This window comes from Panthera onca, chromosome B4 (assembly GCF_046562875.1).
Source record: "Panthera onca isolate mPanOnc1 chromosome B4, mPanOnc1 haplotype 2, whole genome shotgun sequence".
In the NCBI taxonomy this organism is placed as follows: domain Eukaryota; kingdom Metazoa; phylum Chordata; class Mammalia; order Carnivora; family Felidae; genus Panthera; species Panthera onca.
In genome coordinates, this window is record NC_138345.1 from 54,808,486 (window position 1) to 54,834,631 (window position 26,146).

General features: G+C 37.4%; 2 protein-coding genes and 2 non-coding genes across 9 annotated transcripts in view; 3 read left to right on the forward strand and 1 right to left on the reverse strand.

Moving 5' to 3' along the window:
* Nucleotides 1–6,119: 6,119 nt before the first annotated feature.
* Nucleotides 6,120–12,810, forward strand: LOC144616928 (tRNA ligase complex-associated NAD(P)H dehydrogenase PYROXD1-like). 6 transcript variants are annotated; one of them, XR_014137940.1, is made up of 6 exons: nt 6,120–6,323; nt 7,090–7,201; nt 7,803–7,938; nt 10,259–10,393; nt 11,120–11,383; nt 12,697–12,810. XR_014137940.1 is itself a non-coding variant. In XM_078450048.2 (5 exons), the coding sequence occupies exons 2-5, from the start codon at nt 7,140–7,142 to the stop codon at nt 11,153–11,155; spliced, it is 330 nt and encodes a 109-aa protein (XP_078306174.2). In that variant the 5' UTR covers nt 6,126–6,323; nt 7,090–7,139; the 3' UTR covers nt 11,156–11,209. The 6 variants fall into 6 exon arrangements, 3 of the variants coding, with proteins under 3 accessions (XP_078306174.2, XP_078306173.2, XP_081652254.1); XR_014137939.1 differs by having other exon boundaries at nt 6,121–6,323; nt 7,090–7,196; XR_013556843.2 differs by having other exon boundaries at nt 6,122–6,323; nt 7,816–7,938.
* RECQL (RecQ like helicase) overlaps nt 11,385–26,146 on the reverse strand; it is a 58,131-nt gene continuing 43,369 nt past the window's right edge. Inside the window, exons 8-15 of the mRNA XM_078450041.2 lie at nt 25,464–25,545; nt 24,121–24,269; nt 23,914–24,031; nt 23,250–23,388; nt 21,234–21,325; nt 13,226–13,445; nt 12,798–12,927; nt 11,385–12,215 (exon numbers count right to left, since the gene is read on the reverse strand). Coding sequence (XP_078306167.2) covers nt 12,057–12,215; nt 12,798–12,927; nt 13,226–13,445; nt 21,234–21,325; nt 23,250–23,388; nt 23,914–24,031; nt 24,121–24,269; nt 25,464–25,545 — 1,089 coding nt within the window. The 3' untranslated portion in view covers nt 11,385–12,056. The remainder of the gene's footprint in view (nt 12,216–12,797; nt 12,928–13,225; nt 13,446–21,233; nt 21,326–23,249; nt 23,389–23,913; nt 24,032–24,120; nt 24,270–25,463; nt 25,546–26,146) is intronic.
* Nucleotides 13,647–13,749, forward strand: LOC132660444 (U6 spliceosomal RNA). Its single transcript, XR_009601794.1, has one exon. It is a non-coding gene; the product is annotated as a U6 spliceosomal RNA (small nuclear RNA).
* TRNAK-UUU (transfer RNA lysine (anticodon UUU)) lies at nt 16,528–16,600 on the forward strand. The gene has a single exon. It is a non-coding gene; the product is annotated as a tRNA-Lys (tRNA).

A 26,146-nucleotide genomic window follows, 5' to 3' on the forward strand; every position in this document is an offset into this window, starting at 1 on the left:
ACCTAAACATTGTAAACTGGGAGAGGACTCCCCCTGCAGGAGAGAAATGGCAGGAAGAGCCAGAGGACCAACACACAGAGTCCTGCAGGCACAGGCTTCTCCTTGGAGCAGGTGACTCACATGCACACACAACTCTCAGGCACCCAAAGGCATGCCAGGCATAGAAGGACACACACACACACACACACACACACAGAGTGGTTCATGACCTCCCGTTTCCCTCCCTTCCTCAAAGTCCTGTGACCTACTTTCCATCACTTCTAAAAGCCTCCGGGGTTTGGGGAGATGGGGCTGGGGGCACTCTCTTGGACTTAGGAGCCAATAACCAGACAGTTACTTAGCCTTGTAAGGCTGTACATGTGTGCGTGTGTGTGTGTGTGTGTGTGTGTGTGCACCCACGCCCCTCCCTCCTCCTTCACTCCTCCCACATTCCACCACCATCTACCCTGCACTCTTTGAGGCTGACTCCTGCTCCCCCTTTCTGAGCACTGCCTCTAACCCTGGGTTCCTCTATCTGCCTCAGTCCCACACATCTTCCACAGGGTCCCTCCCTTGGTCAGGCTTTTTGTAGTTTGGCCTGGACTTTATCTTTCTGCCCCAGGTCATCATTATCTCTCCCTCCCTGGTTCCATGGACTCTGTAGCCTGGTTCCTCCACCCTTTTCCTCCTTCTACACCCTCCTTGGCCTCCCCCTAGGGTTCTTCTTCCCTCCTCCCATGCTCTACCTGAAGCTGCTGCCTCCTCCCAGTGTCAGTCCTGTCCCTCAGTGTATTTCTGCCTGGGTTCTTCTCCCACTCACCATTCTCCTGCTGGGTTTCAGATGTGGTCGCTGTGTTTTACTCCCCTTCCATGGGAGCTCTTCTGGCCCCTCCAGAGTTCCAGTTTCCTGTTTCCTCCTCCCCCTTCCTGTTGTGAAACTGCTGACACTGCCTTCTGGCTCCCAGTCTCTGCCAGGACTCCCCTGGTTGTGGGGGCCAGTGGTGAAGTAGGAGGTCCTGGGCTGAGCTGAAATCCCAGCCCTGTTCCTCCCCATGTAGCCTCTTCACCTGGACTCACTCACCTGTAAAAGGTGGCAAATAATGGCAGGGGCAACAGGAAATAACTCATGGGACTATAGTGAGAATTAGCACTGAAGAAAGGATGCAACATACTTGGCACATAGTATGTGCTTAATAAATATTAGCTCTTGTTATTTGTCCTTCCTCAGTCGGCTCCCCTGTCTCTTCAGCCTGGAGTCAAAAAAATATTAAGAAGAGAGAAAAGAAAAAGTAATAGACAATATAAGCCAAATCCAACTAAATATCAGGAATTTCTTATGGTTCAGCCTAACAAGTGCTCTAAGCTCTGAACACAGGAAATGCCCGTGAGTGTGGACAAGAAGGGAGGGTGGGTACTGACTGAACACAGAACACAGGAAGCCATGTGAATTGTGCACTGGAAGGACCAAATTCAACCCCAGGGAGGATGGGGGCTGCCCAAAGTCCAGCCTGTGTTCATCCTGAGGTGGCCATGCTGGCCGCACTCTGTCCCTGGGCTCATGGGCCTGTGTCTGCTAGGGCTGCAGAGTGTGGGAGTCCAGCTCCTAAAATACTCTCACTTCCAGAGAGGACCTGGATTCCTGGAGACTTAGACCCACCTCTTCTTGTCCTCTCTTTGCATGTCAGGGACACACACACACACACACACACACACCCTGGGATTTCTAAAGGAAAGCAGGGTCCCACTAGAGATGGATTCTCTCTAGCTACTTGCTTTCCTGACACTAGACATCACAGGGCAGTGTGTTTAACATGTATTGGGCAGTGTTTAACATGTATTGGATTTATTATTCTTTTAAGTGAATTAAATATTTTAATTTTTTCTTAGTTTTAATTTTAATGTGGCAAATATCACTGGGTTTAACTCACACAGACAAAAGTTCTTTGGAGTCCTCAGTCATTTTAAGAGTGTAAAGGGGTCTTGAGACTGAAAGGTTGAGAACTGCTAGGGCCATGGAGTAGGTAGGTCTTCCAAGTAGTATTTGATGGACAGCTGAAGTCAAATGCCAGTCTGCAAGGTGTGGTCCTTCCACCACACACTGAATATAGGACTGGAGAAAGCAGGTAGTTCAATCTGTGATTAGGAGTTTTAGGGTAGTTAATGGTTAAAGATAAGAGAGCAAGGAAGTAAAAGTTTGGGCAAAACATGAAATGATCTACAACGGAGTCTTGGCTGCATAGGAAGAAAAGTGAACCCAAGAGGATGCTCATGGTTTTGGACAGCAGGAAAGAGTCCAAAGACTAGATCACAATAAAGTTAGCTAGTAAGTGGACAGAGAAAACTGTAAGGATATGGAAATAGACAAGCTATTCTTGTCTATTCTATGTGGTTCAAGTATGCAGAAGTAAGTAGAGTTAGCCCTCATTTTCCAGGCTAGGAAACTAATGTGCAGTGACTTGGCTGACTTGAATTCAAGTCTTAAAATGTGGACTTTGCCTACTTTTCACTGCATATAGTGCAATTAGCTGACCTTCTTGTTTTATGAACATGAAGTAAGTAGTGTATACAAATAAAAATATTTTTATTAAAATTCTTAAAAGGAAATATTTTTTAAAAACATACATTTTTTTACCTTTTTGATCTAATATGGGTTTCTGAAGTATTGGAGGAATTTGATGTTGAAGAGCGACAGAAAACCATGTTAGAAAATTGCTTTCCCAACATTAAGGTTATAGAATCCAAAATAAAGGAACTGAAGAGTAAGGAACATGTAAGAGGATTTTTTTCTTGGGATGCCTGGGTGGCTCAGTTACACGTAGGACTCTTGATTTTGGCTCAGCTCATGATCTTACGGTTCGTGGGTTTGAGCCCTGCATCTGGCTCTGCGTTGACACTATGGAGCCTGCTTGGGATTCTCTCTGCCTCTGTGCTCCTCCCACATTTGTTCTCTGTCTCTCTCAAACAAACATTTAAAAAAAAAAAAAAAAAGGATTTTTAATGACAGCCCATTGTTCGGTCATTTTTTAATATATTTTTTTAATGTTTTATTTATTTTTGAGAGAGAGAGAGGGAGACAGAGTGTGAGCGGGGGAGGGGCAGAGAGAGAGGGAGACACAGAACCCGAAGCAGGCTCCAGGCTCTACACTGTCGGCACAGAGCCGGACACAGGTCTGGAACCCATGAACTGGGAGATCATGACCTTAGTTGAAGTCGGCCGCTCAACCGACTGAACCACTTAGGCATCCCCCCCACCATTGTTCAATCTTGATGAGCTTTTGCCTGCTTTCTTTTGACCCCATCTGTACCCCCACCATTACTAAGGCCCCTAGTATATAAAGCTTAGTAACATTGGTTTCATTATTAGAAAAATTTATACTTTTTGAGAGTTTATTGGGATTATATAATTAGTTGGATTTAGCATTTTAGGTTTTACATTTCAAATTAGCATTAACATTTATATAGTGTCTACTATGTTCTAGGCACTGCAGAAGTGCTGGGATACAACAGGAACATTACAGTGAACTTGGCCTGGGAGGTCTCATTGTCATAGGGAATATAGACATGCACATGTATTAATTATATGTACATGTGAAAGCACAGTCACTGAAATATTATCAAAGCTCTGATACTAGGGATTTTGGAGGACCTCACAGAAGGAGAAAATATTTGAACTGGGTTTAAAAGGTGGGTGAATTAAGAGTTCTTAATTAAGGACATTGTAGGAAAAGGAGGTTGCTTGTTCAAAGACCCAAAGAAAAGCAGCACGTGGAAGAGTAACGTTGTCAGAGGTACTGTCTGTGGTAGAGATAAGGAGAGGAGATTGGCAGACTAGGGCAAACAAATAGGACTGTGAAGAGCTGTTTACATCATGCCAAGAAATTTATTTTACCGTCAGTGGAGAAATAAAGAGAATTTACATGAAGGCAAGGATGGTAATATATTTTTAGGAAGATAGATGGCAATGTTGAGGATGAAGCGGGATGGAGTGAGTGATAGTGGCCAGCAATCAAACCAGAAGGTGGTTGCAATAGTCCAAAATGATAGAAGACCTGAATGAAGACAAGGACAGTGTAGTTGGAAAGAATGGCCCAGATATGAGTGAGATTTTTACTATAAACTCAGCAGGACTCAGTAACCCATTGGATGTGGGAATGAATAAGGCAGTCGGAAGAAAGGTGTTGTCAGATGAGAAACAATATCCTCAGGTGAGCCTTAGGTAAGATGAGTAGTAGAGTTTGTAGTTGTTTCTCTACAGCAACTCTAATGTGGGAGTTCTCCCGAGAAAACGGGTAGGTAACACATTTGAAACACAAATAACTTGATAGGAAAAAATAAAAAGTACTAACTTTTCGGAGAAAAACATTAAAACTCTGAATCCCAAACCAGAATAAATTTCTAATACTCATAGTGGTACATATCGCCTAGGACATCCATGTCATTTAATTTGCAAACTGAGGTGGGCACAAATGTATGCTGATAAATTGTGAGGCAGTTATATTAGCACCTTTGAATAAATCAGAGTGCCACCCATTACCATTTGAAGTGTCCTACATGAGATCATGTCTGTATTCTCTTATTTAAATGTCCTGAATATTCTTTAATGAATTAGAGATTTTTTTATCTTTGTGTCTACTTGCAAAAATTTAACATTAACCAATGAAAAGAATGTTTGTTTTTACAGTAGCCAAATGTAAATTATTTTTTAAATTTGGTCAGTGTCTGTAACTACTGTTGATCAGATAAAATTCTAACACATTATCTGCAGGAAGACATACAGAATTTCTATGTGCAGTATACTGTATTGAATTATTGGCCTTATGTATTTGCAATGCAGCTAAAGAGTTAAATGGATAATGAATGGCTCAGTGGGTATCAAGTGCTGTCTTATGATTTTCCATATTTTATAACATGGCACAATGTTAACCTGTAAACCACTCCCACTCCACCAGTCTGGCATCTCTCATAGTTGTATGTGGGTGTGTGTGTGTGTATGCATGTATGCTTTTCTAAAAGCTACTACTTATATGTAGGTTTTCATTTGATATTAAGGAACAAAAACAGTGGATCTTGAATGTGTATTTTTGGCCTCAATGATATTAAAATTTAATATAAGGGTGCCTGTTAGTCAGTTAAGCATCCGACTCTTGGTTTCGGCTCAGGTTATGATCTTACGGTTCGTGGGATCGAGCCCTGCCTCGGACTCTGCACCAACAGTGTGAGCCTGTTTGGGATTCTCTCTCTGCCTCTCCCCTGCTTGCCCTCTATCCCTCTCTTTCTCAAAATAAATAAACATAAAAAATTAAATAACCCTAAAACAGTATATGCTAGGATTTAAGGTTAACACACTTTACACTTATATGAAAATATCAAGGAGCATGTTTGCTGGTAAAGTGATTGTTATTTGTACTTAAGAAGAATCTAAATACTGTTTTAGTACTTCCAATGTTTTTATACTAAGACATATTGTAACCTTTTCTACCACACTTTACTCCCCTGTACCCATGGCAGACATTAAGGTATGATATGATTAGAATTACTAGATCTTAGTAACTCCCATTGAGATCAGAAATTCTCAGTAAGGCCTGCCCCAGGTATAATATCAGAATGCTCAAATTTTATTTATTTCTTTATTTTAATTTTAACATTTATTTATTTTTGAGAGAGAGAGTGCAAGTTGGGGCGGGGGGGGGGGGGGCGGGCAGAGAGGAAGGGAGACACAGAATCCTAAGCAGGCTCCAGGTGCTGAGCTGTCAGCACAGAGCCCGACACGGGGCATGAACTCAAAAATCGCAGAAATCACGACCTAAGCCAAAGTCAGCTGCTTAATCAACTGAGCCACCTGGGCGCCCCCAGAATGCTGAATTTTAAATTTTTTTTAACCTGAGGTCAACATGCCTTCCTGAATATCATGAGATTACCTAAGTTTTATGCAAAATCTGGTGTGAGTGTACCTTTTTTCTCCAAGAGAGAAAGATTAGTTTTCACCAGATTCCCAAAATGGTTCACGGACCTAAAATGATGGTGACTCACTGGATTGGATAATGGGTTCTCAGGTTTACTTTGATTTTCAATTGCTATAACAAAGTATTGAGTATCACAAAAGGCAACCTTAATGTATTTTTTTTTGCTTTTGTCTTAATGAATTTTTTATTTAAAATGAAATTCTACCCATGTATAAATATATTTCTCCTCTCTTCTTCATGGCTCTATGTTTTTACAGTGCATTGTAACAGGAGATGGCAGTCAGTATGTGTATAAGAACTTTTTGTGCTGGAGCTAAAGCAAAATTGATACATGAAGGAAATCCTTTTGTATCAGGAACCCAGGATACAGACAGTGCTCAGGTAACATTCTGAGGTTGGGTCATGGAAAAGGAACATGAATATTTCTTAGATTTTTCTATATTTGAATCAAAGTATTCCACTTAGAGTGTTAAGTTCTAAATTATAGAAGAGGTTTGTTTTATGATCCATAAACCAGAAAATAGTTACAGTGTTTTATTACTACCTATTTCAGTTTTAGTTTTGGGTGATAATTTTTGTTTTTTAGTTCATGCTCATGTTCTGTGTTCTTTCCATTGTGCACTATCCCAGATGTAATGACTGAGCTGAAGGTTATAACTTTCTTTATACACATATTCATTACTGTACTTTGGGAATATGTGATTTGCAACCTAAATAATGGAGTATAATATATTAATATTTTTAAATAATTTATAAGGTAATTATCAATTTAAATTTACTTTGTTAGAAGTTCTATGCTTAAATTTGAAGGAAAAATGTTTAGAATGCCCTATTTTATAATTATTCCCCAAACAAGGAGATAATATTGATTGCATTACAATTGTTTTAGCAAATGTGCCTTATAGACATTATTTAGGTCTTTTTTTTTTCTTAAACTACAGTGAACGTGGGGCTCGAACTCATCTCCCCAAGATCAAGAGCCGTATGCTTTACTGACTGAGCCAGCCAGGTGCCCCTCAAGGGGTGTTGTTTTAAAGTCCTCTCTCGCCTTTTTCTTTCTTTCTTCTATGCATTATCACGAAATGCTATAGATAGCTGGTGGTGATTACATTTGAGAATAAAGTTTGGTTTGTATTTTTGTTTTTAGAGGTATGGCCTACATAATTGACCAATGAAAAGATATACAGCTGCAATTTCATGGTCGGTGCTATAGAAGTTACTCCAAATATAGAACCTTTTCTCTGTGGCAACAATGTAAGGTGAAGTTTTTTTATGTCCTGCTGTGAATATTTTTAAAATACTGTATTTATAAGATTTCTAACTCCCAAGCATAAATAACTGTTCCTTGCTTTAGTGTAAAACTGTAACTTAAGGAAGGTGAAAACAATTTGGGTCATATTCATGTTTGGATTTGCAGTTATTCCTTACTGCCTGAAGTCCTTAAGCAGCTAACACCCCAGCATAGATGTCATCGTTGATGGGACATAATGCACAGTTCATTTGTCTAAAGGTTAAGAGACTGACACCTATGGATTCACAAGTGATTTCTTTTAGAGAAACTATCTTGTCTTTTTTTGCCTTTTAGCATTTGAAGCTCACAAAACAGGAATATTGTAATTATGAGTGGGGTACTCATATGGTTACTAAGTGTTCTTGATGTTGAAAGTCTAAGAATTTTTGAGTTGGTCTGTCTTAGTAGCATTTTGATTCCCTGGAAATTGAGCTGAGTTATCTAAACTTGCAGCTATTTTTTACTTTCTCATTAAAGATCAGCATACCAAGGTGTATAAATGTGACTTGTTCTTTTACTTTAGAATGACAAAGCCATCTTTCACTTTTCTTCCCATGTGTTCTCATAAGGAACATTGTTTAGTTTGATCTAGGCGAAGATGGTGGCCTGAAAGTGGATGATCACATGCACACGTCTCTCTCTGATATCTATGCTGCAGGTGACATCTGCACTGCATCATGGCAGCCCAGCCCAGTGTGGCAGCAGGTAAGCCAGCATCCAGGATCACATCTTCGTATCAGAGATTCCATCTGACGGTAAAGGAGTTGCTACCAGCAAATCTAAATATCTGGTTTTCCAACTTCTTTACTTTAAGTAAGAAACTGTCATAGCGTTTTTTGTGACAAAGAATTTTTCCCTTTCGGTAAGTTATTATATAGTGATGGAACAGTAGTTTAAGAATTATGGGCTATTACTTTGCTTGTCATTTTCAGATACTTACCAGCACTGTCCAATGGAACTTTATGCGATGACAGAAATGTTCTGTACCTTTGCAGTGTCCAGTCAGGTAGTCACTAACTACGTATCTCTATTGAGCACTTGAGTTTAAATAGCTACATGTATTTAGCGTCTGCCAGACTGGACAGCACAGCTTTAGATTAATAAATAATTACTGAGGTATAAACCAAGTTGATAAATGATGATCCTATGGGACCCTGATTACCCTACTCTGTCCCTGGGGAATTAGGATTGAAAAAAATTTCCGATAGTAAACAGCCTTCCTCAGCTGAACACGTCCATTCAACTGGATGTAGACTTCCTCCTGCCCTCACAGTGTTGCCGCCCTCCTAATGGTGGAGCAGAAATCCTTGAAGAGATACTCAAACTGTGGTCATAGGTGAGGTTGTCTCAGGGGGAGTAGAGACACAGATAAATGAACCAGGCAACAGTTGGTAAAAGACCAGCTCCAAAGGTTGGGATATCACTCCTTCAGATCAACCATGGAGCATGAAGTCATGAAGAACTAGATGTATTTTAAGAGGCAGCTTCATTACTTTGTGTGTTTTTACCTACAGCAGGGCTAACAATCATATAAGAGTGCTTTCAGCCTGTTTCTAAAGTGCTAGGTTGTTTTCAGTTTCCTCTGGAGTCATTCTGTGTCACTTCTATGGTATATCTGTCATCAACTCTCAATTAGGAGTTGGGGGTTGTGGGATTTTTTTTAACATTTTAAACCCTCTAGAATAAATTATATCCTTAATGTGTCATATTCTGCTATAGGCAATATCCAAAAATAAACAGGTGTCTGTTTTGAGTGAATCTAATAGACCTTGTCTCTTAATTTGCAGAAGCAATAAATAAGTACACTAAATAATTTGTTTTACATAGTCCAAGACACAAAGTGAAGGGACTTTGAGGCTAGAATACATTTGGTAACAGTCCAGGCAGTGTTATACTGCAAGCCACTTCTATTAGCCATTTTCTAGTACTGTGCTCTGTTTACTCTGCTCCCTTACCATAGGGAGGCTATGATTTCATCACACCTACCTTGTTTACACAGGAGACTGAATTAAAAAAAAAAAAAATTATCACTTCTACCAGAAATGAAAATCCTATCTGTGACTGTGGTATGATTTTTGCATATGAAAGAACATTAGTCACACACAGTTATAAAGAAACTAATTGCTTAGCTTATTTAATTCTCATTTAATAGATGGGATACATTTATGTTTTAAGTGAAGAAATCAAGGCTCAGTTAATTAAATAAAAATATAAAAATTAAATATGTAAAAAAGTTGACATTTAAATCTCTTAACTCCTGGGGTGCCTGCGTGGCTTAGTCAGTTAAGCATCTGACTCTTGATCTCCGCTCAGGCCTTGATCTCAGGGTTGTGAGTTCAAGCCCCACATTTAAAAAAATAAAATAAATCTCTTGACTCTCAGGGCCAGTGTTCTATCAGGGATTCACAAAGCTTGGTAGAAATATAATAAAAATACTGTAGAGGAGAAATTAATGATGTTTTAAAGGGAAGAATTAAAAATGTATTCCCAACATGGGTTGCTGAAATCTGGTAAGATTTCCTGAGACTAGACACCAACTAGTATTATCGGTCTGCGTGACCATTGAGGTTTAACTGCATTGGAAGCCTTAATCTAAGGATTAAAAATCTAAGGATTAGGAAAAGGGACATATATTTCAGTGATACTTTGTCATTTCTTGTGTGATAAACTTACTCTGCAAGGGGAGACTGGTTATTAGCGTTATTCTTACCTAGTATAGCCTCAAATATTTTAGTTATTTTTGATAGAGAATTTATTGAAACATATAGAGTTGGTATTATCCTTTAATTTTAGGGCAGTAATTTGGATAGAATTCTCAAATAGCCAAGTCAGTTTTGGTTAGTGTGGACTGGTGATTGCTTCCATGGCAAACATAATCTAACTAGTCATCTGGCTAGCTAGATCTAACCAATCTCAAGGACTGTCAATATTGAACCCCTTTTAAGGAATTTTTGTCAGGTTAAGGTGCTAGCATTTTTTAAGTAAGGACATTGAAAATTATATCTCATAACATTTTTCATTTCAGATGAGACTGTGGACCCAGGCTAGACAGATGGGGTGGTACACAGCCAAGTGCATGGCTGCAGCTACTTTAGGACAATCTACTGACATGGACTTCAGCTTTGAACTTTTTGCTCATGTAACATTTTTCAACTATAAGGTAAAATAGATAAGCAAATTAGTACCTTTTTCTGCTTGTGAGTCTTGTAACTAATTACCTGATTTTCTCATTGAATAAGAATTTACATGGTTTTAATCATTTTAGAAAAATGACATGTTTTCTCATTTCTTGCAAATCAAACCTGGTATTAATGCTGGTCTTAAGGGAGAAAAATCTCTTCTGGAGTTGTTTCCCATTAATGCATTTCTACATTTATTTGGGATTCAGTCTCACTTTTTAAGGGTGATAGCTACTGTACTTAAGAATGAACCAGGTACTTTGCCATACTTATTATTTACTCCTCTTTACATTATTCTGAGGTAGGTTTTTTTTTGCTTTTTTTTTTTTTTTTTTTTTTTTTGGTAATTTAATGATGAGTAATACACACAAGGTTTAAGGAGGTTAAATAATTTGCCCATGCAAGATATAACTCAGTTCCTTATTAAATATTTAAGTCATGACTCTAATATATAGTCCAGATCCTACATATTTAATTTACTACATATTTTTAATTTTCATATAGATTGTGTGGTAGTGTCATCTGAACAATAAATGTAATGTCATTCAAATGTTTTCTGTGGGACCCTCTCCAATGAATGACACTTTTAGCTATAAAATTTTGTGAATAGATTTTTGTGCTAGTCATCCTAAAATAACACAGTGTAACTGCATATTATGCTTCCTTTTTGGTACTCATTAGAATAACTTTATTATCTCTGTATATAGGTTGTACTACCAGGAAAATACCATACATGGGGCTGAGGTTCAGATCATGAATTAATGCTGAGATGTACCAAAGGACAAGAACACATCAAAGTCGTCATGCAGAATGGGAGAATGATGGGAGCTGTCTTAATTTTAAATCATATGGATCTTTCATCATATGAAGAAGGTCTGCTAGATCCAAATATTGATATACATTATTTTGATTTAAAAAGGCATTTCAAGAATTACATAAAGTTCCAAGTAACACAAGAAAGTCACAATAAGGTAAACGACCACATGGATTTAATGAAGTTAAGAATACAGAAGTCATAATGAGAGTAGTGGGAAAGTATTAAAATAGAAGTAAAACGGTAAAGATCAAATAATTTACAGATTTTTTTTTTTCCAACACAAATTGACCACTTATGTAAATGTAAGGATTTAAGTTAATCATTTCTGTGTAACTGCTTTGGAGCAGATTTAGCTACTTTATCTACTTAGCTGACAACTTGGTCTGGTATACCAAAGTCATTCTTTGATTGTGAAATGTCAGAGAGGATTGTCGTTTCAAGAGGCTTACAATTTTACTTTAAGGAGGTAGCAAGATCTTACTTGCTAATATCCTTTTATGTTCTGATTGTATAGCTGTTATGAGCTGAAATCACTCTTTTCTGTAATAAGCCTACATAAATATTCCTTATGATAACATTAATATCAAAAGAATACAATTAGGTATATCAAGGGATAAAAATATTTTACATTAAAATTATTTTTCTCAAAAAATAATAAAATTACTTTTCTCGTTTTATACTGTAAATTTATATAATTCATGATCTTAAATATTGAAGTCTTCAATACTTCAGGCAAGTTCCATATGTATAAAATATTAATAAAACTGTCTTAAACTTTTAACTACAAAATAATGGTGTACACATGCATAACTATTTTCTTGGAAAATTTAGAAACACTCATCTCCTGCATCATCAATTTTTCTTTTTTTAGTCCCTGTATTCTTAGATCGCTGAAGCATGTTTGCAGACTTCTGGAAGTTACCTGAATTTTTTTCTTCCCTCCTTTTATCAGCTCCTTCAGAATGACAAGTTTCAGATGATTCAGTCTGCCAACAAAAACAAAGCAAACATTCCGATCAAAACTCAGCTGTTCCATTTTTTCTTCAGATTAACAATCCCCCTGGTCCTTGTATATCCAGTAGCTCTTTAGTTAAGTGTCTAGTGGTCTCTTTTTTACCTTTAAATATCCACTCAAATATGAGCCCTATCCTAAAGGGATATGCTGTCAGAAAAACCCTAATCCACAGACACAATGATACATGGCATGTCTTTGCAGACGAGAGTATTTCATGCATAAGAGTCATTGGTTTTCGACATCTGCTACAAACATAGACTTCTCAACCAGTGTTGATCACAACCAATATTGTGAGGGCAGGGTGCATCACAAACTAGACAACACTAAAATGGATTTTTCATGTTCTAAAAGGTTGGAAATTCTAGTCTATATTAAAAGGTAAAGTAGTTTAAATTGTTACTTAATACTTCTACAATAAAACAAAGGTAATGTTTTCTCTCTTCCATGCCTAGATTCCTGCCTGTCTCCTGTGTTCATCTGGACCCAGCACAGTACCATTTAAAGTATCCCATAAGCTTTAATGTATTTTTTCATTATATAAAGAGTCAGTTACCTTGAAACAACTCTGTGTGGGCTTCTTTACTTGCATGGTAATAACATGCGCCTCATTATTTAGAAGATGAGCTTTAGGTCCTATTTTCAAATATGAAATGGTAGCGTAAGCTGTAAAACTGTAGTCTTCTCTGTGGAAGATAAAGGCCAACAATCAGAAAGCTTTTAAGAAATTACAGAAAAACTACAATTTATAAAAACAACCATAAGTGCAATAATTTTAATATGTGGAATATGAAACTTGTGAAAAATTAAAATACTTTCTGTAAGTTGTATTTTTTTTGACATACAATGACCAGTTAAAGTTTATTAGGTAAATTTTATATGGCATTAAAGAGTTTCACATGAGACAACTGGAAAACCACTTGCTTTGTTGCGTTATGAGAAACAAAGACAACACCAAAGGACAAGAAATGGATCTGTATATACTTAAGATACTGCTGTAGAAGAAAGTGTGCAATAATTTTCTCCAGGTCTTCACGAGGAAGTTGGGGAGGAACAACGCCTGCCACTCTCAGTTTTGCTGCCCCCTTTCCCATCCAAGAATCCATCAGTTTCAGTGGAGTTAGCTTTTCATTCAGGTCCTCTGCCTGCTTCAAAATCTTGATTAGATCTCTGCAGTATGCTGTTACATTCTTTACTTCACACGCTATAATGAGACAGGCAAATGAGATCTAGAAATTACAGCAAGGACAAGCTAGTCTAAGTGGTTAAACTGGTTTGAAACGAGTCCTCAACATGACCCACCCTAAACACTGATGTGTTATTTTGTTCTGAACCAAAATTAGGCTATTCCTCAAGTCTATCAGTAAACTAAGTTATAGTCTCAATAAGACATTGTTGAATTTACATGCTCGCTTCGGGAGCACATGTACTAAAATTGGAATGATACAGAGAAGACTAGCATGGCCCCTGCGCAAGGATAAAAGGCATTGTTTAATTTACAGTGATGTAAAGAAAATCAGCTGGTTACCAGAAGGCCTTTGGGTATGCTCTAGGAATTAGTGTCTGCCAGACCTGAGAGATTTATAGAGAATCAGTCTATTCATCGTATTTACCTAATTTGTGCTCATTAAACAATATTCTGAAAACTATGGCTTCCTTGGTACTGATTTAGAGACAAGAATGTCCTGGTTAAATATTCCTAATTATTGATTCTAGCACCCTGATTTACATATCAGACTCTTATTCATGTGATCAGTATAACACAGTATAATAAACTCATAAACAAGGTTATCTAGCTGCAAAGTTAAGACTAAAGTGATCTTCACCCACCAAGGCATCAGAACTCTGTGAGGGGGAACTGGTTATTCCCGCTCTTTGGACACAACACACAGGATGAGAAAAGTTAAAATACAACACCAAAACACTGGTAAATTAGTATCTTATGAGTAGTTAGGCATTATCTGGATCAAAAATGATTGGACTGTAATCTCTCCTTTACAATAAATTCTCTTCCTAATTAGTGACTTAGTGACTAGCCTTTTCTTACAAATAGCAGTAGCATTTAGAAGAATTTAAGCTTTTCCCTTCATTTAAACATTTAACATGCCTTCAGTATAGCAACATAAAATACATTCATCCACATACCAATTTTCCTTTTGCCTTTGTTTTAAAACTTTGAGTTGTTACTTTTGAATCTAGAAAATGCTAGTCACAGCTTGCTTAATCCATTTTGGTGTCTAATAATTGCCCCCATGTAGTCCTAGCTATATACGTTAGCCTATAAAGATTTAAAAACAATGAACTAGGGAGTGTTCCAATCCAAGATGGCAACTTAGTAAGATCCTGAACTGGGTGCACCAAATCTACACCTATTTATAGGCAATTCCTCTTGAAGAACTGAGGACTGACTGAACTAAAGACCACACAGAACACCAAGAGAGACATGGTAACCAAGGGTACCCCACCCCTGATGCTGCAAACTGCAGTGAGGAGAATAGTAATGTACCAGGAGCAGATTCGTCTGCACTTAGACACACAAAATAAAAGCCACGGCTTAAAAGACCAACTAGAATATAAAGGAACTAGCCGTGAACCCTGCTAAATGGGAGGGGAGCTGCTACAACTCTCTCTGGGTTGGAAGATCTAATATGTGTCAAGTTTATGCACCCTCCCACCACCTTGACAGCATAGATTGGAGCAGGGTCCAGGCATCCTAACCAACCTACCACCTCAGTGAGCCCTGGGCCCCTAACCCACACCATCCCCAGCTGTCCCACCAAGACAGCCCCATGGTGGCGCACACCAGGAAGTCCTGGTCAACGCTCACTACAGCTCCACCTGTCTCACCACACTGAGGCAGGCACAAAGCACCTTGGAACATTCTAGGCCCTCACTAATTTGGCTTCAGGAAGCTTTCTAAGGCACCCCAGTAGATGCCCGTTTTCAGCTCCACCTGCCCTGCCAGGACACCCTGGCTTGCACCCACTTCAGCTTCTTTCCAGGGAACCATCTGTTCAGAGAGCCCTACAACTGCCACAGCCCATGCCCTTTCAACTACCAGCTGCCCTGCCAGGTTGCCCCCTGCACAAAGCACCCAGGGACCTCTCCAGCCAACAATACACCTCAGTTCCACCTGCCACAACCAGAGCACCTGCTGCACATCCCAGAACACCCCAGCTTACACCCACTTCAGTTTCAGCCATCCTGCCAGGGTGCCCTCTACATGGAGAACCCCAGAACCACTCCTGACTACACCCACTTCAGCTTCAGCTGTCCTGCCAGGACAACCTGTCTCTGCAAAGAGCCTCAGGAATGCCCCAGCCCACACCCACTTAAGCACTAGCCATCTCGCCAAGGCAGCCCCACCATGGGGTGCCCTGAAACCCCCAGCCCATGCCAGCCATAGCTCCAGCCAGCCAACAAAAGTCACCAGGCATATACAGTCAGCACAGAGGACCACCACACACCAAGAGCATTCCTTCAAGTTTGGGAAAAGTAGCAGTTCTGCCTAATTCATAGAAATAAACACCATGTCAAGCAAGATGGGGTAACAAGGGAATATGCTCCAAATGAAAGGATAAGACAAAACCTCACAAAACAATAAAACAGAGAAGAGCAATATGCCTAATGGAAGAGCTTAAAGTAATGATCTTAAAGGTGCTCACTGGACTGAAGAATGGGAAAACTCAGCACTTCAACAAAGAACTGAAAAATATAAACAACCAGAGTTGAAGAATAACTGAAATGAAAAATTCATTAGAGGGAATCAAATAGTGATTAATGGATACAGAACAGATCAGTGATTTAGAAGACAGGGTAATGCACTCAAAGCTAAACAGCAAAAATAAAGAATTGTTTAAAATGAGGATAGAACAAGGGATCTGTTGGCCAATATCAAGTGAGTAAACTTTCATATTATATATTCATATATATGAATATATTTATATTTATATATAAATATGTATATTATATATAATATTTATATATTCATATATAAATATATATGCATATATATTCATATATACTGCTTTATACTTAGAATGTTACATATGAACCTCATGATAACCATAAACACAAAACCTGTAATAGGTTAAAAAAAAAAAAAAGGAAAAAGTACAGTATACAGAATATAGTCAATGGTACTGTAACAGTGTTGTATGGTGACAGTAACTACACTTGTGATGGGCACAGCATACCTTATAGTTGTTGAATCACTATCTTGTATATCTGAAACAAATATAACATTGTGCTGACTCAAAGTAAAAAGAAATTTAAAAATTAGGGGTGCTGGGCTGGCTCAGTGGGTAGAGTGTGAGACTTTTGATCTTGGGGTTGTGAGTTCAAACCCCATGTTCGGCATAGAGATTGAAAAAAATAAGACAATAAAAAGTCAAAAAGATGTGAAAAAATATTTTAAAAATTATAAAATAGAAAGCCAAATATAACACCTCAGAAAGTCATCAATCACAAACAAAGAGAGCAAGAACAGAACAGAGAAGAACTACAGAAACAACCAGAAAACGATTAACTTCAGGCCTAAAGATACATGTAGATTCAGAATGAAGAGATAGAAAAACATCATGCAAGTAGAAGCAAAAAGAAAAGCCAGAGTAACAGTACACATATCAGACAAAATATGCTTTAAAACAAAGACTGTAAAAAGAGTCAAAGACGGGTATTACATAATGATAAAGGTACCAATCCAACAAGATATAACAAGTGTACATATCTACACACCCAACATAGGAGCATCGAAATACATAAAACACACATAACCAAAGAGAGAAACTGATAGTAATACAATAATGGTACGGAACTTTAACACACCACTTACATCAATGGATGGATCATCCAGGCAGTCGGTCAATAAGGAAACTGTCTTTGAATGACACATTGGACTGGATGGACATAACAGATATAGACAGAACATTCCATCCAAAAACAGAATACACAGTGCACATGGGACACATCTCTAGGACAGATCATATTAGAGGACAAAATAAAAATAACTCGATAAATTTAAAAGATGGAAATCATATCATGCAGCTTTTCCAACCACAACAGCATGAAACTAGAAATCAGTCACAAGAAAAACACAAACATGTGGAGGCTAAACAACATGATACTACACAATCAACAGGTAAGCAAAGAAAGAAGAAATTAAAAAAATACATGGAGACAATGAAAATGAAAACACAACTGCCCAAAATCTTTGGGAAACAGCAAAAGCAGTTTTAAGAGGTAAATTTATAACGACTACCTCAAGACAAGAAAAATCTCCAATAAACAATCTAGCTTTATACCTAAAGGAACTAGAAAGAAAAGAACTAGAAAAAGAACAAAACCCAAGGTAAATAGAAGAAAGGAAATAATGAAGATCAAATCAGAAATAGAGTCTAAACAAAGAAAAAGATCAAGTAAGCTAAGAACTGGGTCTTTGGAAAGATAAACGAAATTGCTAAACCTTAACCCCACCACTCATCAACAAAAACAAAAGAGGACTTCTACCCAGTGTGGAGCCTGCTTGAGATTCTCTCAAAAAAAAAAAAAAAAAAAAAAAAAAAAAATCCAAAATGAAAGTGAAGCAACTGACACCACATACAAAGGATTCTAACAGAATATGAAAAATCATGTGCCAACAAATTGGACAACCTAGAAGAAATGGGTAAATTCCTAGAAATGTACAATTTTCCAAAAGTGAATAAGGGAAAATGGAAGTCTGAACAGACCAATTACCAGTAATAATATGGAAGTTTTTTATTACTAAAAAAAAAACTACCAACAGGGGAGCCTGGCTGGCTCAGGAGTCCAGCTCTTGATCTCAGACCAGGGCTTGATCTCAGGGTTGTGAGTTCAAGCCGCGTGTTAGGCTCCACACTCGGTATGGATCCTACGTAAACAAAAACAAAAACAAAAACAAAAACAAAAACGTTTTTAACTATCAACAAAGGTCCAAGACCAGATGGGCTCACAGGTGAAATCTACCAAACATATAAAAAGGAGTTAATACCTATTCTCAAACTATACCAAAAACTAGAAGAGGAAGGAAAGCTTCCAAATACATTCCATGAGGCCAGAATTACCCTGATGCCAAGCCAGACAAAGACAACACCTAAAAAGAAAGCTACGGCCATTATCATCAATGCACATAGATGCAAAAATCCTCAACAAAATATCAGCAAACCACATTCAGCAATACATTAAAAGGATCATTCACCAGGATGAAGTGGAATTTATTCTGGGGATACATGGATGTCTCAATATTTGCAAATCAATCAATGTGATACTCTTTTACAATAGGTAGAGTAAAAACCATATGATGATTTCAATAGATGTGGGAAAAGCATTTGACAAAATTCAACATCTGTTCATGACAAAAACTCAACAAAGGTTTAAAGGAAACATACCTCAACATAACAAAGGCCATACATGAAGTATCTAGAGCTAAAATTACACTCAATTGTGAAAAACTGAGAGCTTTTCCTCTAAGGTCAGGAGCAAGATAAGGATGTCCACTCTCACCACTTTCATTCAACATAATACTGGAAGCCCTAGCCACGGCATTCAGACAAGAAAAAGAAACCAATATTAGTAAGGAATAAATTAAAATGTCACTATTCGCAGGTGACATAATACTATACATAGAAAACCTTAAAGACTGCATTTATAAGCAATTAGAGTAAATGAATTCAGTAAAGTTGCAGGAAACAATACACATCAGCTATGTTTCTATATGCTAATAATGAAGTAGCAGAAAGATAAATTAAAAACACAATTCCATTTACAATTGCACCAAACATAATAAAATACCCAGGAATAAACTTAACCAAGGAGGCGAAAGACCCTGTACTCCGAAAACTACAAAACACTGATGAAAGAAATTGAAGATTACAAAAGCAAATGGAAAGATGCTCAATGCTCATGGATTGGAAGAATACTGGTAAAATACCTACTACACAAACCAATCTACAGATTCAGTGTAATCTCTATGAAAATACCAAGAGCATTTTTCACAGAACTAGAAATAATCCTAAAATTTGTATGGGACCACGAAGACATCAAATAGCCAGAGAAATCTTGAGAAAGAAGAATAAAGCTAGATTTCAAATCCCAGATTTCAAGATATACTACAAACTTGTAATAATCAAAATAACGTTGGGGCACCTGGGTGTCTCAGTCGGTTGAGAGTCCGACTTCGGCTCAGGTCATGATCTCGCAGTCTGTGAGTTCAGGCCCTGCGTTGGGCTCTGTGCTGACAGCTCAGAGCCTGGACCCTGCTTCAAATTCTGGGTCTCCCTCTCTCTCTGCCCCTCCCCACCTCATGCTCTGTCTCTGTGTCTCTCTCTCTGTCAAAAATAAATAAACATTAAGAAAAAAAATTAAAAATATAATGTACTGGCACAAAAACAGATCAATGGAACAGAATAGGCCAGAAATAAACCCATGCTTATATATATGGTCAATCTATGACAAAGGATGCAAGAATATACAATAGTCTCTTCAATAAGTGGTACTGGGAAAACTGGACCACTTTCTTACAACATACACAAAAACAAACTAAAAATGGATTTAAGGCCTAAATGTGAGACCTGTTACCATAAAATGCCAGAAGAGAACATAAACAGTAATTTCTTTAACATTAGCCATAGCAACATTTTTCTGGCTATGTCTTCTCATGCAAGGGACACAAAAGCACAATTATTGGGACCACAACAAAATAAAAAGCTTTGACAGTGAAGAAAATCATCGACAAAACTGAAAGACAACCTACTGAATCAGAGAAGATACTTGCAAATGATATAGTCGATAAAGTGTTAGTATCCAAAATATATAAAGAACTTATACAACTCAACACCAAAAAAATAATCCAATTAGAAAATGAGAAGACCTGAATAGACATTCTCCCAAAGAAGACCTACAAATAGCCAAGAGACACATGAAAAGATGCTCACTAATCATTAGGGAAATGCAAATCAAACCCACAGTGATCAAACCACAATATCACCCCACACCTGTCAGAATGGCCAAAATCAACAACATAAGAAACAAGTGTTAGCAAGTATGGACAGAAAAGGGAACCTTGTGCATTGTTGGTGGCAATGCAAACTGGTGTAGCCGCTGTGGAAAACAGTATGGAGCTTCCTCAAAAAATTAAAAATGGAACTACCACATGATCCAGTAATTCTACAACCAAGTATTTACCCCCCAAAACCAAAAACATTAATTTGAAAAGATAGATGTAATCCTATGTTTAAAGCCAAGATATGGTAGCAACCCAAGTGTCCATTACCACAATGGAATATACACACAATGGAATATTACTCAGCCATATAAAAGATCTTGCCATTTGCAAAAACATGAATGGATCGAGAGGGTATTATGCTAAGTGAAATAAGTTAAATACTATAGGATTTTACTTATATGTAGAATCTAAAAAATAAAGGAATAAGCAGAAAGCAAAAACTGACCCATAAATATAGAAAACAAAATGATGTTTGCCACAGGGGAAGGAGGTAGAGGGATGGGGAAAATGGGTGAAGGGGAGTGGGAGTACAAGCTTCCAGTTATGGAATGAATAAGTCATGGGGATGAAAGGTACAGTACAGAGAATATAGTCAATGGAACTGTAATAGCATTGCATGGTGACAGATGGTAGCTACACTGGTACCTGGCACAGCACAATATATAGACTTATCAAATTTCTATGCCATATACTTGAAACTAATATAACATTATGGGTCAACTGTACTTCAATAGACAGAGAACTCAGGGGTGCCTGGGTAGCTCAGTCAGTTAAACATTGGACTCTTGATTTCGGCTCAGGTCATGATCTCACAGTTTTGTGAGATCAAACCCCATGCCGGGCTCTGTGCTGACTCTATACAACCTGCTTGGGATTCTTGCTCTCTCTCTGCCCCTCCCCTGCTCATGCTCTGTCTCTCTCAAAATAAACTTTAAAAAATTTTAAAAAAAAACAAAAACGTGAACTCACAAATGTCTTTACAACAGTTATCACACATTCTGTTGCATGCTTCTGAATTCCATACTTCATCAAAATGTTGAGCTATCAATACACGGCGACACCTGCAAACACATTGATATATACATTATTAAACGACCTAGTAAGTTTTAAGAATTCCTATTTCTTTTTTAATTAATTTATTTTTTTTAATGTTTATTTATTTTTGAGAGGAAGACAGAGTGCGAACGGGGGAGAGGCAGAAAGAGAGGGAGACACAGAATCCGAAGCAGGCTCCAGGCTCTGAGCTGTCATTGCAAAGCCTGATGCGGGGCTCAAACCCCTGAACCGTGAGATCATGATCTGAGCTGAAGTCAGACACTTAACTGACTGAACCACCCAGGCACCCCAAGAATCCCTATTTCAAAACAGAGTTATAGATTATATTAGTTTCCTATTGCTGTCATAACATTACCACAAATCTAGTGGCTTAACACAAATTTATTGTCTTACATTTCTATACATGAGAAGTCTGATATGGGTTTTACTGGCTTAAAATCAGAGTATCAGCAGGGATGGATTTCTTCTGGAGGCTTTAGGGGAGAATCTGTTTCCTTGTCCTTTCTGATTCCTAGAGACTGCCTGAATTCCTTGGCTCATGCCCCACTTTCCTCCATCTCCAAAGCCAATGAATATCATTCTAACCTTTCTTGCTTCATTCCACAATTAAGTACCCTTATGATTATACTGGATCCACACAAACAACCCAGAGTTATATCCCTATTTTAAGGTCAGCTCATTAGCCACCTTAATTCCATTTGCAGTCTTAATTCCCTTTTGCCACGGAAGGTTAATTTACAGTTGCCAGGAATTTGAATGTAGACATCTTTGGGAGACTATTCTGCCTATCACATATTTTTTTTCCATATATACTTGATAAACACTGCTTTCAGAAGTTGTCTGAGATTCCCTTGAGATTCAATATTTGGGAACTATTAAAAGAATCTTCCTGATAGCAAAGCAGTTTCTTGTATCTTAGTAGTTTCTTGTATTTGACTCTAAACCCCCAAATATGCTTCTTGATATCTATTGGATATCTAAGAAAATTTTCATTTTCTTACTTCTTTAACTAGATTATTGTACCACCTACAGGAAGAAATGACGTTTTCTGTTACTGTTCGATAGCTGCTTATCAGTTCAAAAATTTTGAGTCCATTTTACATGATGGGCAATAAGAGTACAAAGATGACTAATACTGAAAAGCCACCAAGGAACTATATGCTCTAACTAAAACCATCCTAGATTTAAATTTTATTTAGTAAGCAGAAACTTAACCCTGCTCTCAATTATTTCATCAACCCATCAGCTGGTAAGATGGTACATGTTACAGAGCTCAGCTCTCAAAATGCCTATCATAAATACCTTTTCACAACTGGTAAAGCATGTAGCTGTATGTCAGTGCCAGAGAGAAAAGGCTTGAACTCACTGTGAATTTGTATCAAAATTTTCAATAAAAGTGGGGATGGATGAAATACATGAAGGGGATTAAGAGGTACAATCTTCTAGTTATAAATAAAATAGAGATGACAGGGGGATGTAATGTATAGTCCATAATATTGTACCAACTCTGTAGGGTGACAGAGGGTAACTAGAATTATTGTGGTGACCATTTTGTGATATATGAGAATACTGAATCACTATGTTGTTCTCCTGAAACAGATACAATATTGTACTTCAATTATTCTTCAATTGAAAGAAAATCAGCATCTCAATATACTTGTTTTACTTAAAGAAACAACAACAAAAAAAAACTCCAATGAAAGTTTTGGAGGATTATCAAATAGAAAGAGAGAATACATTTTCTGGAATTAAGGCAGATCCTGAGGGTTCACGTACTGGTTCCCACCCTTTAGACATTTGCTTTTACAGGTTTGTACTTGATATTCTACCAGTGTATTTACTTACTGAGCAAGTATCCAAAGTAATTTCCCAGACTTTCATGTTGTGCTTATTTTTAAATAACAAGTTATAAAAAGGTATGTGGCTTACTTGCTTATGTTTTGACAGTATGACACCATCTCATAAAGCTTCTGTTGTCCCACATTTTCCATCACCACCATTGAACTTATTCTGAATATATCTCCAAAGCCATAATACAAAATACAGTCCGCCTTCATGTCATCTCGACCTGTAGTGTGAGAAGTCTTGAGATTGCATAATTACTTGAAAATTTCAAAATATGCAAAAATAATATATATAAAATTAGCTGGCAATGCTTCACAGTCTAAATATATCACATCTAGAAATTTCAGATATGTGCAAGTTAATTTGTAACAGCTGCCCTGAAATTATAAAAAGAAAAACCAACTAATGAGAGCTATCAACAATCAGCTTTATTAGTAAAAAAAAATATGTGCATAAATAATCCAATTATTGAAGTTAACAATTTGAAGCCACTAATTAAAAATTCAGAAGTTAAAGACAGACATCAAATTATCTTAGAAAACATAGGAAACAATTCATAACACTCCAATACAAGTAAAATAAGCACACAAACATAAGTACCAAAAAAGTATAAAACTGTAAAAATGACTTCATTGTTCTAAACAATACTAGCTACTAAATATTTAAAATACAGAATTATTAAACATATATAATGTGTTTTCTGGAAAAGCTTTGTTAAAAGTTCCCTCTGGTTAGAAGTTACACATACCTGCACGTCCACTCTCTTGGTAATAATTTTCAATAGATTTACTCATTGAATGATGGATAACAAATCTCACATCTGGTTTATCAATTCCCATACCAAATGCAACCGTGGCCACCACCACCTAAAATGTTTTAACATTTTATGTTAATTATATAAACTTAAAATATTTTTAAATGTTAATGAGGATGCTGTTGAAGATATATACTTAACCTGAATTTCATTGGCTGACCATCTTCTATGAACCTTGGTCTTATCTTCTGGTTCCATATTGGCATGGTATGCACCTGCCTGAATTCCCAGTTTCTGTAAACTAACTGTAACTTGCTCAGAGTCTTTCTGAGAAAAGCAATATATGATTCCTGTAATAAAATATGTCCAATTGTTAGATATACATACACACATATTCAAGATACTGATTAACACAACGCATGAGGGAAAAAGATTTAGGAAAAAATGCCAAGGTCTTCAACACATAATGACTTTCTGATATAATTCAAGATTTGATCAGCAGCTTGCTCTAAAACAGAAATAAGCCCTGGGCCACAAGTTTTGGTTCCCATTACCTCTTTTTTTCTCTCAAGTATGATGTGAAAAGTTTCATGTGCAAAGGAGTTTGGGAACCACTGCATTGAACAGGTTTCTCTCTTTATTTGCAGGACTGGCCAGAACCTCTAATGTGCTGGTATACCCCATGAAGCTCCAAGAGGATAAATAGCTGCAGCTTTTCTCAAACTTATTTGACCCTGGAGCTCCTTTTACCCTGGGTACTCATTAATGTCTCCTGAAAATCTGTAGAACAGCTTTGAAATGCTACCTTTACACAAACTCTGTGCTTCAGTAATGCTCATCTGTGCATTAATCCAGGAAACAGAAATACTCTCAACTCCATCTATAGATACCTCACTCAATGTGCACTATTTATTCTTTAATTGTCCTTTGCTATCAAGGACTATTTTACATCCATTCAGAAAGTCAGTGCTTAACCTTCTAATACACAGTGGATAATTAACTAAATGTGCTGTTGATAATTAGCATTATGCCATTAGGTCCACTAATGACTACTTAAAGCAATTAGGTGCAAATAAACAAAAATAAATAGTTTTATGACTCTTATAATCCATCCCATTAGTAAATGACACACCCAATTTCTAAGATCACCAAGCAAATTAATTTTTTTTAATTTTTTTAATGTTTATTTTTGAGAGAGAAACACAGAGCATGAGTGGCAGTGGGGGGGGGGGGGGGGGGTTGCAGTGCAGAGAAAGAGGGACACACAGAATCCAAAGCAGGCTCCAGGCTCTGAGCTATCAGCACAGAGCCCAACACAGGGCTCAAACCTGCAAACCATGAGATCATGACCTGAGCCAAAGTTGGACACTTAACCAAATGAACTACCCAGGCGCCCCCACCAAGCTAATTAATTTTAACATAACATTTTCAAATATCTTCTGCCATGCACTAATATTTTTGGTGGCTAATCATTCATCAGTAAATCAGTATGATATTACTTTTTGAAACTTTTCTCTCAGTCTTCAAAGTTGTTTTTGTATTACCTGATTGCCCTTTGTATCTCCCATTGATGAGCTTTACAATATCCTCGATAAAATCTTCAGTGTTGGAGGGCTTCTGCCGAATCTAAGAGAAAGCTAACTTATTACAAAGTAAATTAATGAGTACCATCCATATAAACATTGACTTACAACTTTCAGGGTGCCAATCTTTTATAGGCATAGTGCCTTTTCCTTGCTCTTTCATTCACCTCTCCTGACCCTGCCACCTCCCAGGCTCTTCTTGATCCTTGGTTTTGAATTTGCCAGGAATAAGAAGGCACAGAAGCAGTGAACTTGTAAAGATGGAGACCTTTTTATTTTTTGATGCTACTTTTATAAAAACATAAACCATGGCATAAATAACTTGAATGGAGACTCAGAAAAATATTATCTATTCTTAAAAGGATATAATACACACACACACACACACACACACACACACACACACACATACATACATTTAGGAAATTAGAAAAAACATGTCACATAATCTGAATAGAGTATTAGCAAATGGTATATTAATCTTGAACTATTTTGTAATTAACTTCAATAGAGATGTAGTTAGGGTCCTTGGCATCAATCTTCCCTCCATCCTTGCACAATAATGTGCATCAACTTCACAAGGCAATGTCTTTTATTTAACCCAGCAAAGGATTATGCAGCAAAAGAGATACAGAAGAAAGCAC

Bases quoted from the DNA above. Each gene is read 5' to 3' on its own strand.
- LOC144616928 (XM_078450047.2), top strand. From the start codon at position 7,140: ATGGTCGGTGCTATAGAAGTTACTCCAAATATAGAACCTTTTCTCTGT. The intron at 7,197-7,815 runs GTAAGGTGAAGT...AACATTGTTTAG, and splicing joins CTTTTCTCTGTGGCAACAAT to TTTGATCTAGGCGAAGATGG. The intron at 10,394-11,119 runs GTAAAATAGATA...CTCTGTATATAG, and splicing joins TAACATTTTTCAACTATAAG to GTTGTACTACCAGGAAAATA.